The sequence below is a fragment of the Excalfactoria chinensis genome, chromosome 2 (assembly GCF_039878825.1).
Source record: "Excalfactoria chinensis isolate bCotChi1 chromosome 2, bCotChi1.hap2, whole genome shotgun sequence".
Classification (NCBI taxonomy): Eukaryota; Metazoa; Chordata; class Aves; order Galliformes; family Phasianidae; genus Excalfactoria; species Excalfactoria chinensis.
The window spans coordinates 82948949-82964003 of record NC_092826.1 but is presented as its reverse complement, the minus strand read 5'-3'; the positions used below and the strand labels follow the sequence as shown (position 1 = coordinate 82964003).

General features: G+C 38.9%; 1 protein-coding gene across 1 annotated transcript in view; it reads right to left on the bottom strand.

The window, feature by feature from the left end:
• The window catches only part of NUP153 (nucleoporin 153), a 44434-nt gene that overhangs the window by 11635 nt on the left and 17744 nt on the right, over positions 1 to 15055 (bottom strand). The window contains exons 3-12 of the mRNA XM_072329470.1: positions 12275 to 12523; positions 11332 to 11471; positions 11121 to 11249; positions 8886 to 9002; positions 8728 to 8772; positions 8577 to 8630; positions 6434 to 6580; positions 5293 to 5345; positions 2065 to 2188; positions 772 to 909 (exon numbers count right to left, since the gene is read on the bottom strand). Coding sequence (XP_072185571.1) covers positions 772 to 909; positions 2065 to 2188; positions 5293 to 5345; positions 6434 to 6580; positions 8577 to 8630; positions 8728 to 8772; positions 8886 to 9002; positions 11121 to 11249; positions 11332 to 11471; positions 12275 to 12523 — 1196 coding nt within the window. The remainder of the gene's footprint in view (positions 1 to 771; positions 910 to 2064; positions 2189 to 5292; positions 5346 to 6433; positions 6581 to 8576; positions 8631 to 8727; positions 8773 to 8885; positions 9003 to 11120; positions 11250 to 11331; positions 11472 to 12274; positions 12524 to 15055) is intronic.

Genomic DNA, 15055 nt, shown 5'->3' with positions numbered 1-15055 from the left:
AAGCAGATATCTGCTTCAAAAAATGCAAAACTATTTCAAGTATTCTGGAACAGATTAATGTTTGTTTTTATATAGTAATATTCCAATTATTACACCCTAGGCTCGTTCTATGCAAGGCTTGAATGATCACTTTATGCTACCTCTAATTCAGTAACTTTCTATCATGCCGTAACCATAGTAGGCAGTTAGCCACTCCCTCGAACATCCCCTTTCTTCCCCCACCCCCATGTTTAGTGCCAAGCATGATGTTATTGGTACGGCTCATCCCTTTGGTCACACAGGACTGAGAGTCCTGGGGCTGAGCCCTCTCCCAGCCCTTGTGCACCACAGCCTTCTTGCTGCCAGGGCTGCTTGAGAAGCAGAAATGGCCTTGATGCTGTGTGAGCAATACACAACAAGAGCTGAACACTGGTCTGTTATCAACACTGTTTTCATCACAGAATGGCAACTTTTCATAGCTACTATAAAAAAATAAAATTAACTCCATCCCTGACAAAACCAATATGAAGAACTTGGCATAAAATCCCACCCCTCTAAAATTCCACAGTGTTTGAAACAGTTATACAGTTGTCTTTAACCAGACGTTTGCAAGACTAAGACTGACAATCAAAAAACTGCATTTTTCTCTCCAAATTACAACACAACTCTGACTTACTGAACTCAGTATGAACTAATACTGGTTAATTTCATGAGCATCACAGAAGCTAACTTGCAACAGAGCGGATATATACTCATACTGAAAAGCATTTATAGCATACAACAAAGATTTACCTTGTTCATCACTGGTGTTGAAACAGTGCTTGGTGACGATGAGACAGTACTGCTAGTCAGAAAACTAAAGTTGAATGGAGCCAGCGATGCAGTACTGATGGGTAGGGATATTTTCGGGAGTACCGGTTCCTCTACTTCCTAGAGATGTAAAGTAAAATTTTTCCCTTTTACAAACCATACTGCTTTCTCATCCTGCTCCACTCTGATTTCTTAATCCACTACAACAGTGAATTTGGAAAAATACAACATTTAAAGTATTGCGTAGTGAACCCACAACAAAATACAAAATACCTACAAAGAAAGCTACAGAAGAAAGAACATTTACTCTGGTAAATCCAGCCTATACCATGTGTAAGGATGCAAATCATAACTCAGTACATCTTAAAAACAACAGCGTTTGTTCTTGCCTTTTAAGCTATTTGATAACCAAGACTGAATGAGTTAGGGTTTAAATGAGAACTGCCAACCTAATCACAGTCTGCACAGAAGCATCAAGATCTAAATAGAAATGAATGACTAAGCAGAGGGATAAATTGGTACTACAGACATTCAAGCGTATCCTATGACTTACAAGTGTTTCACTATTATGGTTTGAAAACTTAATGGAACTTAGCTATTTTTATCTGCATTGCTATTTTATTTGAATTACGTAAACATACTCCGTTGTTTATGATTTCTTTATATTGCATCAGCTAAAAGACCAACGGAAAGACTTACACTAAAGATACAGTCATAGGCAGCTCAGATAACATCCAATCAGAAAAATAATCTTGAATATTTGTGGCTACAGTTTTATAAAATAGAAATTTTCCCCTTAAAGCAGGAAAAAAACCCTTTCACTACAAGTTCAGTAAGTATCAGAAATCCTAAGTCATCATTAGCAGACAAGCAGAAAACCATTTCCTGATTCTCTTTTGGACTCCTGGCCCATATGTTTACAAGACTTAAAGAGGAAAGAATAAATTCAGTAAATTTTGTTACATAATTTACACTGGCTTCAAGTATCGCTGCTTTATAAAAACTATATAAACCTCCACCAAAACATTCCTACTCTTAGGACTTGTTCATTTAACTGCTAGTGGGAAACTTTCTAGTACGAGGAATCTCCAGCGTAGCAGAACTACAAATTTCAGAACTTCATAAGCAAGGTTCAGAATAAGTAAATACGAGTTTGCTCTGAAACCCACAAGAAAAAAAAATCCTAAGGCTGCATTCTTATAATTTACTATGAGGCAATAAAACTGATATACTTCAGTCAGCTCAAAGACAGCGATCAATGGAAGAGTCACCTACCTGTTCTTGTCCAGACTTTGATACATAGTGCACTCCTCTTTCCCTTCTCATCTTGCCACCACCACTTACTCCTGAAGACAGACCATTGGATGCAGGAGTACTGAATTTGGGGTAGGTCAAATTGCTAGCACAGAATAACAACACATGGGTTGGGGGTTAAAAAAAGGAAAGAAAAATAAGAGAAAATTATCAATTTCTTTTCAAGGTGTTGTACCATTATTATTCCTTGAACTGAAACCTGTTCATCAGAATCAGAAAAAACAGTTAAGCTGCTTCATAAGTTCCTAAATGCTGGTAAATACAATTTTTGCTATATAAAAAATCAAGTTTTAAAGAAGAACAGGAAGGAAAATGACATACATAAAGTTGCAACATCCATATGGAAATGATGACTAAGCCAGAAGACCTGAAATAGAAGAGCTGATTCATATTGATAATTTCTAATGTTTCTTTTAATTAGTCCAGACGTGGACTGGTTCTCCAGTTCTGCGATAAACATTAACTCTGCAAGGATATGAAAAGAACAACTCATGAAAATACACAAAAAGTGCACATATGCACACACAAGAAACACCGCCAACAGCAGAGCGAGCCTTTAAGATGGCAAGAAGTTTCAGAAGCAGCTCAGGCTTTTATGTGGCCATCAGCAGGAACAGCAGAGGTGTTTGGGTATGCCAACATTCCAGAATTCTTTTCAGACACCAACACAGATCCCTTTTGTAATGCATACAAAGGCATTTCTCTGTTTATTATGAAAGCCTAGATCAAAACCAGAAAGATTACCCAGTGCAAGTGGTAAGAGAAGAAAAAGGAAAAAAACCACACCCCAAACCAGACACAAAATAAGAAATAACATCAGAAGTACTGTGGCAACAAAATGAAATATCCCTGGAAAAGAAAATAAATCATTATATCAAAGCTTATCCAATCAGTCGTTAAAGAAATCTATTAGTTGACAGTGGAAGACATCAGGTCCAGTTTCTGGTAGACTGAGGAAAAGAATCAGTCTAAACTTGTCAGACACTTGAAAGCAGCCTGATTAGCACTATAACTGCTGAGGGGAAGCCAGATCCCTAAGGCCATAAAGCTCAGGCTTTTCTCTAAACCAAACTGTCAGTCAACCAGAATTCTGAAAAAAGTCTTATGTCAAAACAGATCTTTACACAGACAGCTATAGCCTGCATATAATAGTCTGTTATTCCTCTTTCTCTTAACGCGTATCAGCTTCAAGGGGCAAAGACATTTGTCAGGCTTCAAGTAAATCCATCCCACAACCAGGCAAGTTTAAAGAACAAATAGCCTTTGGTAGGTTGAAAATAACTTAACCAGTATGCCAACTTATCTGTGTGAAGGAACTCTTGTCAGAGTATCAGTGTTGTGATCCTGATCTACAGCAAAGAGAACGCAACAGAGGCTGGCTTCAAAAAAGGGAAAAAGGAAGAAGAAAAAGGAAAGGAAACACCTACCTACTCTACAGACAAAAAGTAAGACACTGCAACATTGCACTAGTGCAATAAACATTGCAAACAAAATAAAATGCAGTATGTATTCTGAATCTCTAGATGGAGGAGTAGAACGGATTACAACAAAAGACAATTCAGAACTGTTTGAAACAAAACCGCAAGTCAAACTGAACACCTCTTTTCATTAAGACCAAAACCTTAAAGCCAACCTCTCACACCCCTGAAAAGGCAGCTGCTGCGAAGTCAGACTTTTAAATGCCAAATCAAAGAGTTGAGGTGTTGTTTCGTTGGTTGTTTCTTTTTGTTTTTTATTATGAGCCAAAGAATGCCTCAGGCCACATAGGAATTGTTTGGCAGATGAACAGAGCCCTGTTACTGTTGCTCGAAGATAAAAATCCACACCCCAAAAGGTAACCTTAGAGTGCAAAGTGCCTTCACTCAAGCTTTACAGAAAAAGCTATTAGCCCAGAAAGGAAAGATATTGATGTTATCTGAAGGAGAGCTCATCCTACCTACCTAAACCAAGTAAGCAGGGTAGCACAGATCACTCTCCTCCAGACAATTACAACTGTTAACTCCCTGAGAATTTTGCTTTAGAAACAAGCTGGCACTTGACCTCAAAAGGTTCTGTAAAGCTCCGGGTTCTCATCCTAACTCAGAGTAGAAAGTTGACTCCTCCAAGAAAGGAAATTCAAACCCTCCACCCCCCCAAAGAAACAAACAATAAAACCCCAAACAAACCAAAGGATAACAACAAACATACTCCTGAGCTGTATGCCACTCTGTCTTACAAAGAATCCTTCAGAAAGAATCATTCCTTTAGGACCCAGCTGTCAAGCTTCACGCAACTGAACTAAACAAAGCACTAAAACTAATAGCTCTTATTCCAGAGAATATCAAGATGGACAAATGGTTCCATTGCCAATAAGTAAGCTGATAAACTACAGTATATCTGCCAAAGTGAAATTTCTTACACTGGAGATTTCATTGAAGTGAAAACTAAACTGTCCTTACTTCCTAAAGAAAAAAAGGCCTCCAATAGCAAATACCCTTTCTGTGGGTACAGCATCGTAACTGTAATGCTATAATGCAATGGAAAACACAGCAATGACAGCAGGGTGGCAAAGTCCTAGGCTACAGCAAGTGAAGATGAGCCCAAATGCAGCAGCCAGTGAAGATAAGCCCAAATGCAGCAGTCATGGATTCAGAAACAAAGGAAAAAAGCTGCCTGCCCTTGGAAGGCCTCAGGCAGGCGGGGATCTCCAGCAAGATACCCTCACCTCCACTGCCAACCCTTAAATTAAGGTCTGGGAAGGGACGCATTCTGGCTCCACACTCCTTCTGGTCACTGAGGTGCACTGCCTGTACCTGAGCTCACCTGGGTTGGCCCTGCCTCCCTCATCAGGTGCTCAATCGCTGCTTCAGGCTGTGACTTAGCATTTCCACTACAATTACATACCTTGTTTCCAATCTTCCTATCCTACTAAGGATATAGACATGGGGAAAAAATCAGTTCTGATACATCACTGATAATCTTATTTTTTTCTTGTTTATCTTCCTTCCTTTCTTAAAAACAAAAACTTTCTCAAACTTATATTAATCTTCAAACGATATTTAGACTTTACAGCTCTCAAAATACAGAATTTTTGTTCTAATTACTGAGAACTGTTACTGCGTTTTCAAAGAGACATACAGGCAGAACACGGTGACAAAGGAGATAGTTTTCTTCATACAAGTTAGTCTTAAATCAATAGATCTGTCATACCTTTCAGGTGGTTCTACACGCTGCTCTTCAGGCAAACTCTTCTCTTTCATTTCCTGCAAATTATTTCAAGATTTAGCTGAAGATATATATTATATGCAAAGTACAGACAATGACTCGTGTTGTTTTCTGCATTTTTGTTTGCTAGCTTTTTAATTTATACCACTAAATACACCTCTACCTAATAAATCTCGTTCCCTAATTTAGTATTCTAGGTACAGCTCAGCTAAATTTAAGGGCTAAAACAAGTACTGCTGCTTATCTTAGCATGGAGAATGTACTGACAGAACAGTTAATACATCTGTCAAACTCTCTACCAAAGAAAGTAATTAAACAAAACATAACGATAATAGCATTGCATGGTGGGGAATCAAATCAAGTTCTTAATAAAGCTAGTGCTAGCTTACCAACCCTTAAAAAGGGCTTCAGTTATATCATTTTAAGAACAAAACAGAACACTACAACCTTCCCTCCCAAAAAAACCCAAGCAGTTGCAGCTATGCCTGTTTTTAGAACTCTTTGAAAGGAAGATTATGCCGGCTAAACGATACAGAGATTGAGAGATTTCAAAGCAGTAACCAATCAGAAATGACTGACCATTTTCATCTCTTCCCTATAAGGTCCACAGATTTAACACCTGGCCATTTTTACACTCAGACCAATACAGGGAATGTGGTGTTTTTTCAGAAAGAGATGCCACTCTTGTTTTTACAGAAAACTTATCAGAGACTCCACCTACACCAAAGCCATCAATAATTATAACTAAGCACATTGTCATATATCTCACTTGGAGCACGTAGCTCACCCAGAAGAGCTTATATGCAACATCAGCATGTTCCATCAAGGACAACTTTGTGTACAGGAGGATACAAAAGGAAAATGTTGCTTCTGTCTTTTAATATTCTTTCACTGAAAACAACCTGATCCTATAGCACATCATTACATTGTGAAACAACCACAAGCCACTTAATCATTCCAAAAATGTAATTAAATCCAGAAAACCTCAACCTATTTCTCAGTAGTTCCCACTGTTTTAATGCATATCCCAAATGTACTATCAGTACACTCTGCAATGAAAGAACATCTCAGAGTAGTAATTGGTTAGAAACATTCCAGGCAGGTAAGGGCTGCAAAATTTACTTACTTTGTGCTTTGTATCTACTCTCTGGTGAATTTTGCTAGAATCAGCAGATGGAGTCAGAGATGGCTTGAAATACTGGGTCCGACTTCCTGACAGAGAGATTGCCTTTGGTGTCACCACTTTTTGAACAGGCGGATGCTGAGATTCCATCTTAGAAAGAGAAGCGGTAATCAAGTTATTCTTTCACGCACCAAAATTAACTGCAGTATTTATGGATGAAAACATTTACAGAACTATAATCATCCCATTAGTCCTGGAACTCGATGAACGTTATTAAAAAACTCTAAACGCATTCAACTCACAAAGGGAAATCACCAGAAAACCAGCAATCAAGTCCAGAAAGCTACACAGAAGTAGCCAAAGCTTGACTAAATCTCATTGCAAAATTTGGCACTTAGTTTCATAGACAAAACAATTCACACTACCATAACCAAAATAACTCATGTTCCTACAATACTCCCCTCTTTTCCTCTGCCTACACTGTGACATTTTTTACTAGCTTAATCCATTGATTTATCACTCAAAGCATTAAGCAACTGACACAGCCTTCTGGGCTTCATACTACCTACATTTTCCTCCTCCAAAGCCAAACAAAGAGTAGGGCAAAAAAATAAAAAATGCTGTCAAATAATCTTAAATTCATCTCATTCACTAAAATGTCATCTAACATTTTAGATTTGTACTAAATGCACTTCGAGTACTTGCTTAACTTCCCCGTTCGAAGTGTTTTCACAGACCAGAGCTGATTTTTTTTTAACAGAAAACACTGAATGTTCTGCAAAACCGACTTTGCTGAGCTGTTAAATGGAAAGCAAACCCAAAGGGCTACGAGATTTACCAAATGCTCCATCCACTGTCTCAAGGAGCAGAAGAATCAGTCTTAGGACATTTGCTTTTCTTGCATATAAACTGAAAACTTTACACTAAGCTTTAAGTTCTCTCAACACCTGGTAATAAAATTCACACTATCCATAATGTGATTTAAAATACATCTCTCTAGAAATGATTTGAAACCTTGAATGAAACATGTTTGATTTAAATTCACAAATCTGCTTCAAATGAACAGTGTGTTTCATTGCTGGCTTTAAAAGTAAATGACTTAAGTAAATAAAAACCGCTCAGTTAGCTGTTCAGTACACCAAGAGCTATTCTGTCCCGTGCAGATCCTTGAAATAAGCAAAATGCCCCATACATCACTGCTACCCACTGCAAAAGTTTTGCCTGAGCATACAAGAGCTCTGTCAACCACACGCTCACTTCAGCAGGAAAACAGAGAGCCATGTCCTTCACAAATAATTGTTTTCATCACAGGCCGCCCTTCTCCTGCCAAACATTATGAATCCTAGCATTGTGAACAGACAATCTATCTCCTTTTACCCAGTGACAGCTGTGCGCAACATTCGTTTACTGCCTGACAGCTTCAAGCTCTCTGTTGCAAATCTGTCCGATCTTTCTTAATGCCTTATCACAGGTGTGATTCTACAATTTAACTGAGAATTCACACCAGATTTGCTTGCAGTTAATTGTGTAACACACTGTACTTTATTTTCTATAATCTTACAATTCAGCACACGGCAAAAAGAAGGTGCAGGAAGTCTCAGATGTTTGTAAACTCAGAAGTGATTATAAACTTAATTATACACCCGATCAAGGGATTGTATTAATGGACAGAAATTAACAATTTTCTTTCTGGATGGTGATAATAAACAGAAGTACTATTTTTCTGCACTTGAATCAACACAGAAGCCTGCACAAAATCTATATGACCACTCAATCATTACTTTGCTATCATCTCTTTAAGATCAAGCTTTCCTAAATAGGAATTTCAACACACAGCTTCACTTCAAGATGCAGGGCAAGACAAAACCACTTTATGCATTCTAGAAAAGTTGTTTCTTCATTTAACATATCAAGACACCATCACACAAAGATCACATAAATGTTTAACCTGAGTAATCTTCACAGCTCTTCATTTAGTGCAGGCAGAATGACACTTTTTAGCTACACAACCAGGATATGAATTTATAACTGTAATGCTAACATCAGCTTGTACTCGTGTGCACATTGCCATCGAGGTTTGCGAAATTTCTTGTGATAGCCCTGAAGCAAAGAAAATTTCTCAGCTTAAGACGTTCCTGGTTCTTACCTGTTTTCGTGTGGAATGGAAGCCCGTAATATCCAACACGCTTCTGTCCACAGGCTAAGGGAAAAAAAGAAAGCCTAAATATTAGAGCTTTGTTTTTTGTTTTTTTCCCCTGAGAGAGTGTTTCATGCAATAGGTTTTGTGGTCAACTTACGGAAGACAGTGGACTGGTAACAGAAGATGGAATTCTTTTAGCGTCCTATGGAAAAAATAACGCAATAAATTAAACAGGGCTCAACATAGGGAAGACTTTCATTCTTTCCTGGCGCATCTACTAAGTTTTACTAGTATATTAAAAGGAGTGCTGCTTACTGCCAGAGGACTTGACATCTTCTCTAGTGACTGCAGGATGCGCCGCGCTGTGGAACTCGTCACACCATAGGATTGCACGTTTGCTTGTTTAGCTTTCATTTGCCTTCTTACTGGCGTCTGAAAAAACAACATTGTAATTGTCACGCTGATCACTTTGAGTTAAACACACGCGTATTTTATGTCCCCAGGCTACACAAACAACATAACCAATATTCTGCGATGACAGAGAAAAACGCATTCACTGGGAGCTCAAGACATAATGAAAAAACATTCTGAGTTTATAGCAGTTTAACTGGGTCTCCAATACATCTTGCACATGGGTTAAAACAAAAAAAAGAAGCCCATGTTTGTAGAAAGTAAAGATGGAAGATGTTATGACTGCCAATGTCTCTGAAGCAGTAACCAGGAAAACCGAACTGAAGCAAAGGCTTGTGATGCAGAAAGCACTTTCACTACCAACACAGGCCTTAGGAGTTCATGATGGTGCAAGCGCACCATCTTTAAATCAGTGTATATAACCACAACCAGGAGTTTTTAGTCTTACTGCTCTCTTGCTTCCTCCCCTCTCTCAGGATTACTATTGGCTGCAAATCTTTTCTATGTTTATTAAGATAGATCTCTGATTTAAACTGTAGCAGATCAAAACACATTACAATGAAGAAGTAAACTATTTTACTTGCACCACAGTTTAATTCAGCATAACAGTGTAACTACATTGTGTTTATCACACAATGTGAAGACAGGAAACAGACTGTACAGCATATGAAAACTTAAGCAAGGCTCACAGGATCGTGTAATGGTCGATCTGGGAAGGGGCCTCTGGGTCTACCAGGTCCAGCCGCTACGCAAGCAGGGACACACAAAGCAGGGTGCCCAAGCCTGTGTCCAGGCATCTTAGAGATCTCCAAGGAAGAGACTCGACAGCCTCTGAGCAGCCTGTATCAATGTTCCATCACCTGCACAGCACAGAAGTGCTTCCCGGTATCTACATGGAACCTCCAGTGTTCCAGTTTGTGCCCACTTACTCCTGTCCCAGCACTAGGAAACACTGAAAAGAGCCCAGTGCTTCACCCTCTTGGCATCCACTCTTCAGGGATTTACAGACATTGATGAGATCTCCTTAAACAGGCCCAGCTCTCTCAGCCTCTTCCCACAAGAGAGGTGTTCCAAACCCCTCATCATCCTGGTGGCTCTCTTCTGAACTTTCCCCAGTACGTTGCTGTAATCTACAGCATACAGGAATAAGTAAGCTACTGTCTCCTTTAAAAGCCTAATTTAGCCACAATTACACTGCAAAAAGTTAAAATAACTGATCAAAGAGGGCTCCCAGCTTTCAGGAAGTCTCTAAAACAAGTTTTCAAGGTTTCCCATACATCAGAAACTTGCACTGCCCTCCTTGTTTCATGTCTGAAATGGACTGCCAGAATAGATCCAGAAAATCATGTTTCAATTCCCTTAAAGTTCCTTTGGAAGTTTTATTTATTTATTTTAAACAAAAAGCATTTTGATTAGTATACATTCCTACCAAACCTGATCTGACTTTTATTTGGATTCAGTTCTACCTATTAAGAGTTGTCAGCATTTATTTACAGCTTCACTTCAGAACACCAAGAACTCTTATGGGCAAATAACTCTTTTCAAGAACAGTGCAAAACATTAAAAGAAGAATACTACTGTTCACCTTGAGATTGCATTTAGTCCTACATGCCCCTCTCAGTATTAGAACAAAGGATCTGAAATGCTAATTCTAGATATAGTAAAGAGCGAACAGCCTTATACAATTTATTCATAGCATGAGTGTAGATATGATTGTGTAAGTTCTACAGATAAATATCAGACAGGTCTGACTACTGAAGCTTTTGCTACTATAAACACAGATTTTCAATGTTATGCTGTCATTGTTTTAATTGCATGACATTATTTTAACGTGATACAGTTCGAGGTATACAGTGGCACTCAAATGGAATATTTTTAAAGACTTAACAACCAAGGAAATCCCAACTACAAACATCTAGCTTTAACAGTCATTCTCCTTCATTACAACAAATACTTACCTATTACTATTACTTAACTATTAAAATAATATAAATAACAATTGCCATTTAAACTTCTACTCTTGTAGGCAAAGAGGGAAGAATAGAAGCTGCTGCCACATTCTTGGCACGTCTCTCAAAGCTACAATATGCTGCTTTAGTATTTCAACCACAATTTCTTACCATACTGTTTTTCTCTTACCTGATAAGGAGCAATTCGCACTTTTGTCTGCCTTGCAGCTGCAGCCGCTCCACCATAAGTGGTCTTTCCAGGGTAAAATGGAGAGTCTCCAAGCTGGCTCGTCTTAAAGACAGAAGTGTTTCCAAGCGACTATAGAAACATAGCATGGTAACTGGTCAGTACAATGGGTACACATTTAAAACGATTAAAATAAATATTGAATGGTACTTACAGGAGAGAGAGCTCCAAAAGCAGATAAATTGAATGCAGGTTTCTTTGAACTAGACGCAGAATGCTGGGTGAGGGAATGAGATCTTTCAGCTTCCGCAGACCAGAGCAGTGGTGCTGAATTAGTTTTTGAAACTGCGATATCTGCCAAGAAGACACACAGTGTATATAAATGCCTCGAGTACAAAAAGAACTCCCGTTATTAAGGATCACACTGACCTAAGCTCTTTAATACAAAAAATAACCTTGACTTCAGCATTCTTTAAATGGATCGATTTCACACACGGTCTGAAAATCAAGCACCAACTCTGAACTTCATAACTGTTCAACACAAGTACAGTTACTTCTCGGCAGTCTTAGGAAGTTCATTCTGTGTTTCCAATGCAATGTGATTTTTTGTTTCCTTTCATATCAAGACAGAAGGGAACTACACATACACCAGTGCATCTGTGAGGACACAAAGTTATTCCTGTGTTGGTGAAAGGCAGGAGGCTAGCATAGGGCATAATTGCACAAGTTTTAAACCAGGCACATCAGAATGCTCTAGTAAGCTAAGGTTTTATTGCTAAAGCTTGGCAGCATCTTCTGCTGAGAATGCCCCAATCCCTGTTTAAACAGGGGTCTAGAAAAAGCTGCAAACCTGCTTGTTTGCCCTTTCACAGTGAGGAGACCAAGGTACACACCTACATCAAAAGAATGTTTTATTTTAAAATACTGTGCATTCCTTAGTGAACTCAGCATAAAACACAGCAGCACTGACAGCAGTTACATTAAAACGTTGACTGAAACAAATACTTCTAAAACACTAAAAATAAAATGCAATTCTCACTTCCAAAGTTGACATTCACTTATTTTATTTACTAAGTTGATGAGGAATATAAATGGATGCAAAGTATTTCACATTACGTAAAAATTACACTAACGCCTAAAAAGAGTATGAAAGCTACCTTTATCAGACGCTCTAGAGGAGAAGCCACTAGTTGTTGAGATGTTATCATCATCGTGCTGAGAGGTAGAATCTTTTATTTCTTTTACTAGAGACAGTCCAGGATTGCCAATGCCAAGTGAAGAAGATGTAGAGGGCTGACAGGGTGGCACAGTGGAATCTAACACGGTACAGTTCAAATGGCTCCGATGAAGAGAGGGCCTCGTTAACACAACTGAAAAGTTCAGTGCTGATCTACTCGTGGATGGTTCTAAATACAAACAGGGAGACTATTAGCTTTCCTATAGACAAGCTCATAGAAGCCAAAATCTGTTTTCTATCAACAGTCAAGCTATTGCCAAGATCTAAGCACAAAAATAGAGAAGCCAAATTTAACTTCTTCCTCATCCAGATAGGGTTTCATCTGTGTGACTACAACAGCAACACTACTTGCAATTCTGAGTATTAATATCACATTAAGAAGTTCATTATGGGGCTTTACAACACCAGGCCCTGACTTCATGCTCAAGTACTTTAACACTGGATCTTTCACTAAATCAAACATACAGTCTCCTTCCTCTTGCATGAAAAGCTTGCATTAAACTTTCCAAAATTTGAGACCATGCAGCAAACTGCAGACAACATTGCTGTTTACATAATCTCAGTACATTAGTTTGAATACAACATGAAAATGAATGTTTGCAGTACTTTGTTTTTTTGTTCCTTCCCAAACAAATCTACAAATCAGGTCATGCCACATGTAAACATTATCTCCTATCCATAAACTTCAGAGATTTTGAGCCAAGAGACAAGTAAGCATGTTGACCCAAGTAACCAAACAAGCATTTTTTCCTCTGGAACCAAAGGGCCTACCAACACTGCCAGTGGCCTGGAAGGGGTGGCCTCACAGCTCCAACTTGCTGAATGAACAGGACTACTAATAAATATCTTGCCTGATGAAAGTTCACTCTCTCAGGAATCCTGGGAATTCAAAAGATTCTGAGCCGCTCTCCCCTTGATACTTGCACTGAAGCTTAAACTAGCTAGTTCAATCCTCATAACCACTGCAGTAGCACTAATCAGTTCTCTGAAACATTAGCAGATTTTTAGCACAGTATTGCTTGAGACAGTTTATCGGCCAAGCAAGGCTGTAGCACGTAGGTATCTCAGGGCTGAAGAAACACATTTTTCTAAAATTGCAGTAATAACTAAACTTAAACAACAACAACAACAAAATCAAAACAGATCTGAAATATAGCAAGTAATATACACAGACAGCAACATAAGCTAGCAAAGGTCCTACACAGTCCACCTGCTCCCAATCTTCTGGACTTAGTAAGTTTGCTGTGCAGCTGTTCTTACTAAAAGGTTCTTTCACACAGTCCTGTAGAAAAGCCAACATGTGCTCCTCAGTCATGAAGGCATTATTCCTTTATTCAAACTCATTCCCAAGCTACAGCAACACAGAAAGCAATAAACTCCTTATCAGAGAATCACAAGGTTGGAAAGAACCTACAAGATCATCTACTCCCACCATCCTCCCATTACTGTTTCTACAGCAAACCACTAAACCATATCGCATAGCTCGTCCCTCATCCAGACATCTCTTGAACACTGCCAGGGATGGCAACTCCACTACCTCCCTGGGCAGCCATTCCAGCACCTGACCACTCTCTGACAGAAAAGGTTCCTTCTTATGTCTAGTCTGAACCTCTTCTGGTACAGCTTGTGGCCATTTTCTCGGGTCCTGTTTGTTGCCTGGGAGAAGAGGCCAAGCCCCTCCTCATCACAACCTCCTTTGTAGAGTGCAATGAGGTCTCCCCTGAGCATCCTCTTCTCCAGACTAAATCCCAGCTCCTTGAGCTGCTCCTCATAAGACTTGTGCTCCAGACCCCTCACCAGTTTCGTTGCCCTTCTCTGGACATGTTCCAGGGCCTTGATGTCTTTCTTGTAGTGAGGGACCCAAAGCTGAACACAGTACTCAATATGTGGCCTCACCAGCGCTGAGTACCATTGTTTACAATTGCATGGCATTGGAGGCAAAGGGACTTCCTCATTGTTTTTGACTCTGACAACAGAAGCAACCATTTTCCACATTTTCTACGATTACCTTTACATGCTCAGACAAAACTACTTATTAAAAGATAAGTTCCCACAACAGCTATCAAAGAGGAAGTCAACTGAAAGCACACACAGATTCACACAGCAGGACTACAGAACCAGTGGGAGGAACTTGATTTAAAACACAGATGAATTTTTAATGTGGTGTAGAGGTTGCAAGTCTCTGCCAAGAGTCCAAATATCTTTTCAAAGACAACAGCCTAGATACTAACACATATCTTAATTTTATTGAATATTCTAAAAATAATGTCATATATCACATGCATGAGTTCCCCAGCTCGCTATTAAGCTAACAAGGAGCTTAACTAAATCGATCAAAGTCCAAAAGGTATAAAAAAAAAAAAATTAAATAAAATTTTAAAAATCAAGACATGAGAAGAAAATTTTCCTCTGCCATTCTAGAATCTACTTTTTGTTTTCAGAACTTCAAAGCAAATGAATGTTTTCAATGTCCTTAGGCAGTTAGACAAAGTTTCATTCCAGGTCTTCCAAAAAATAAAATAGAAAATATAACTTAGCACACTTGTAAATGAGTATTTTCAACATTTGCTCCCTGACTGATAGAGTACATGAAGTCAGCGGATGGCTTCCAAGAGCTGTAAGTTCTATGCTTTACAACTGTATTTACAGTTTAAAGCTAAGAGACAGTTTCACAAACTGTTGTTTTGAGGCTTGGGGGTAT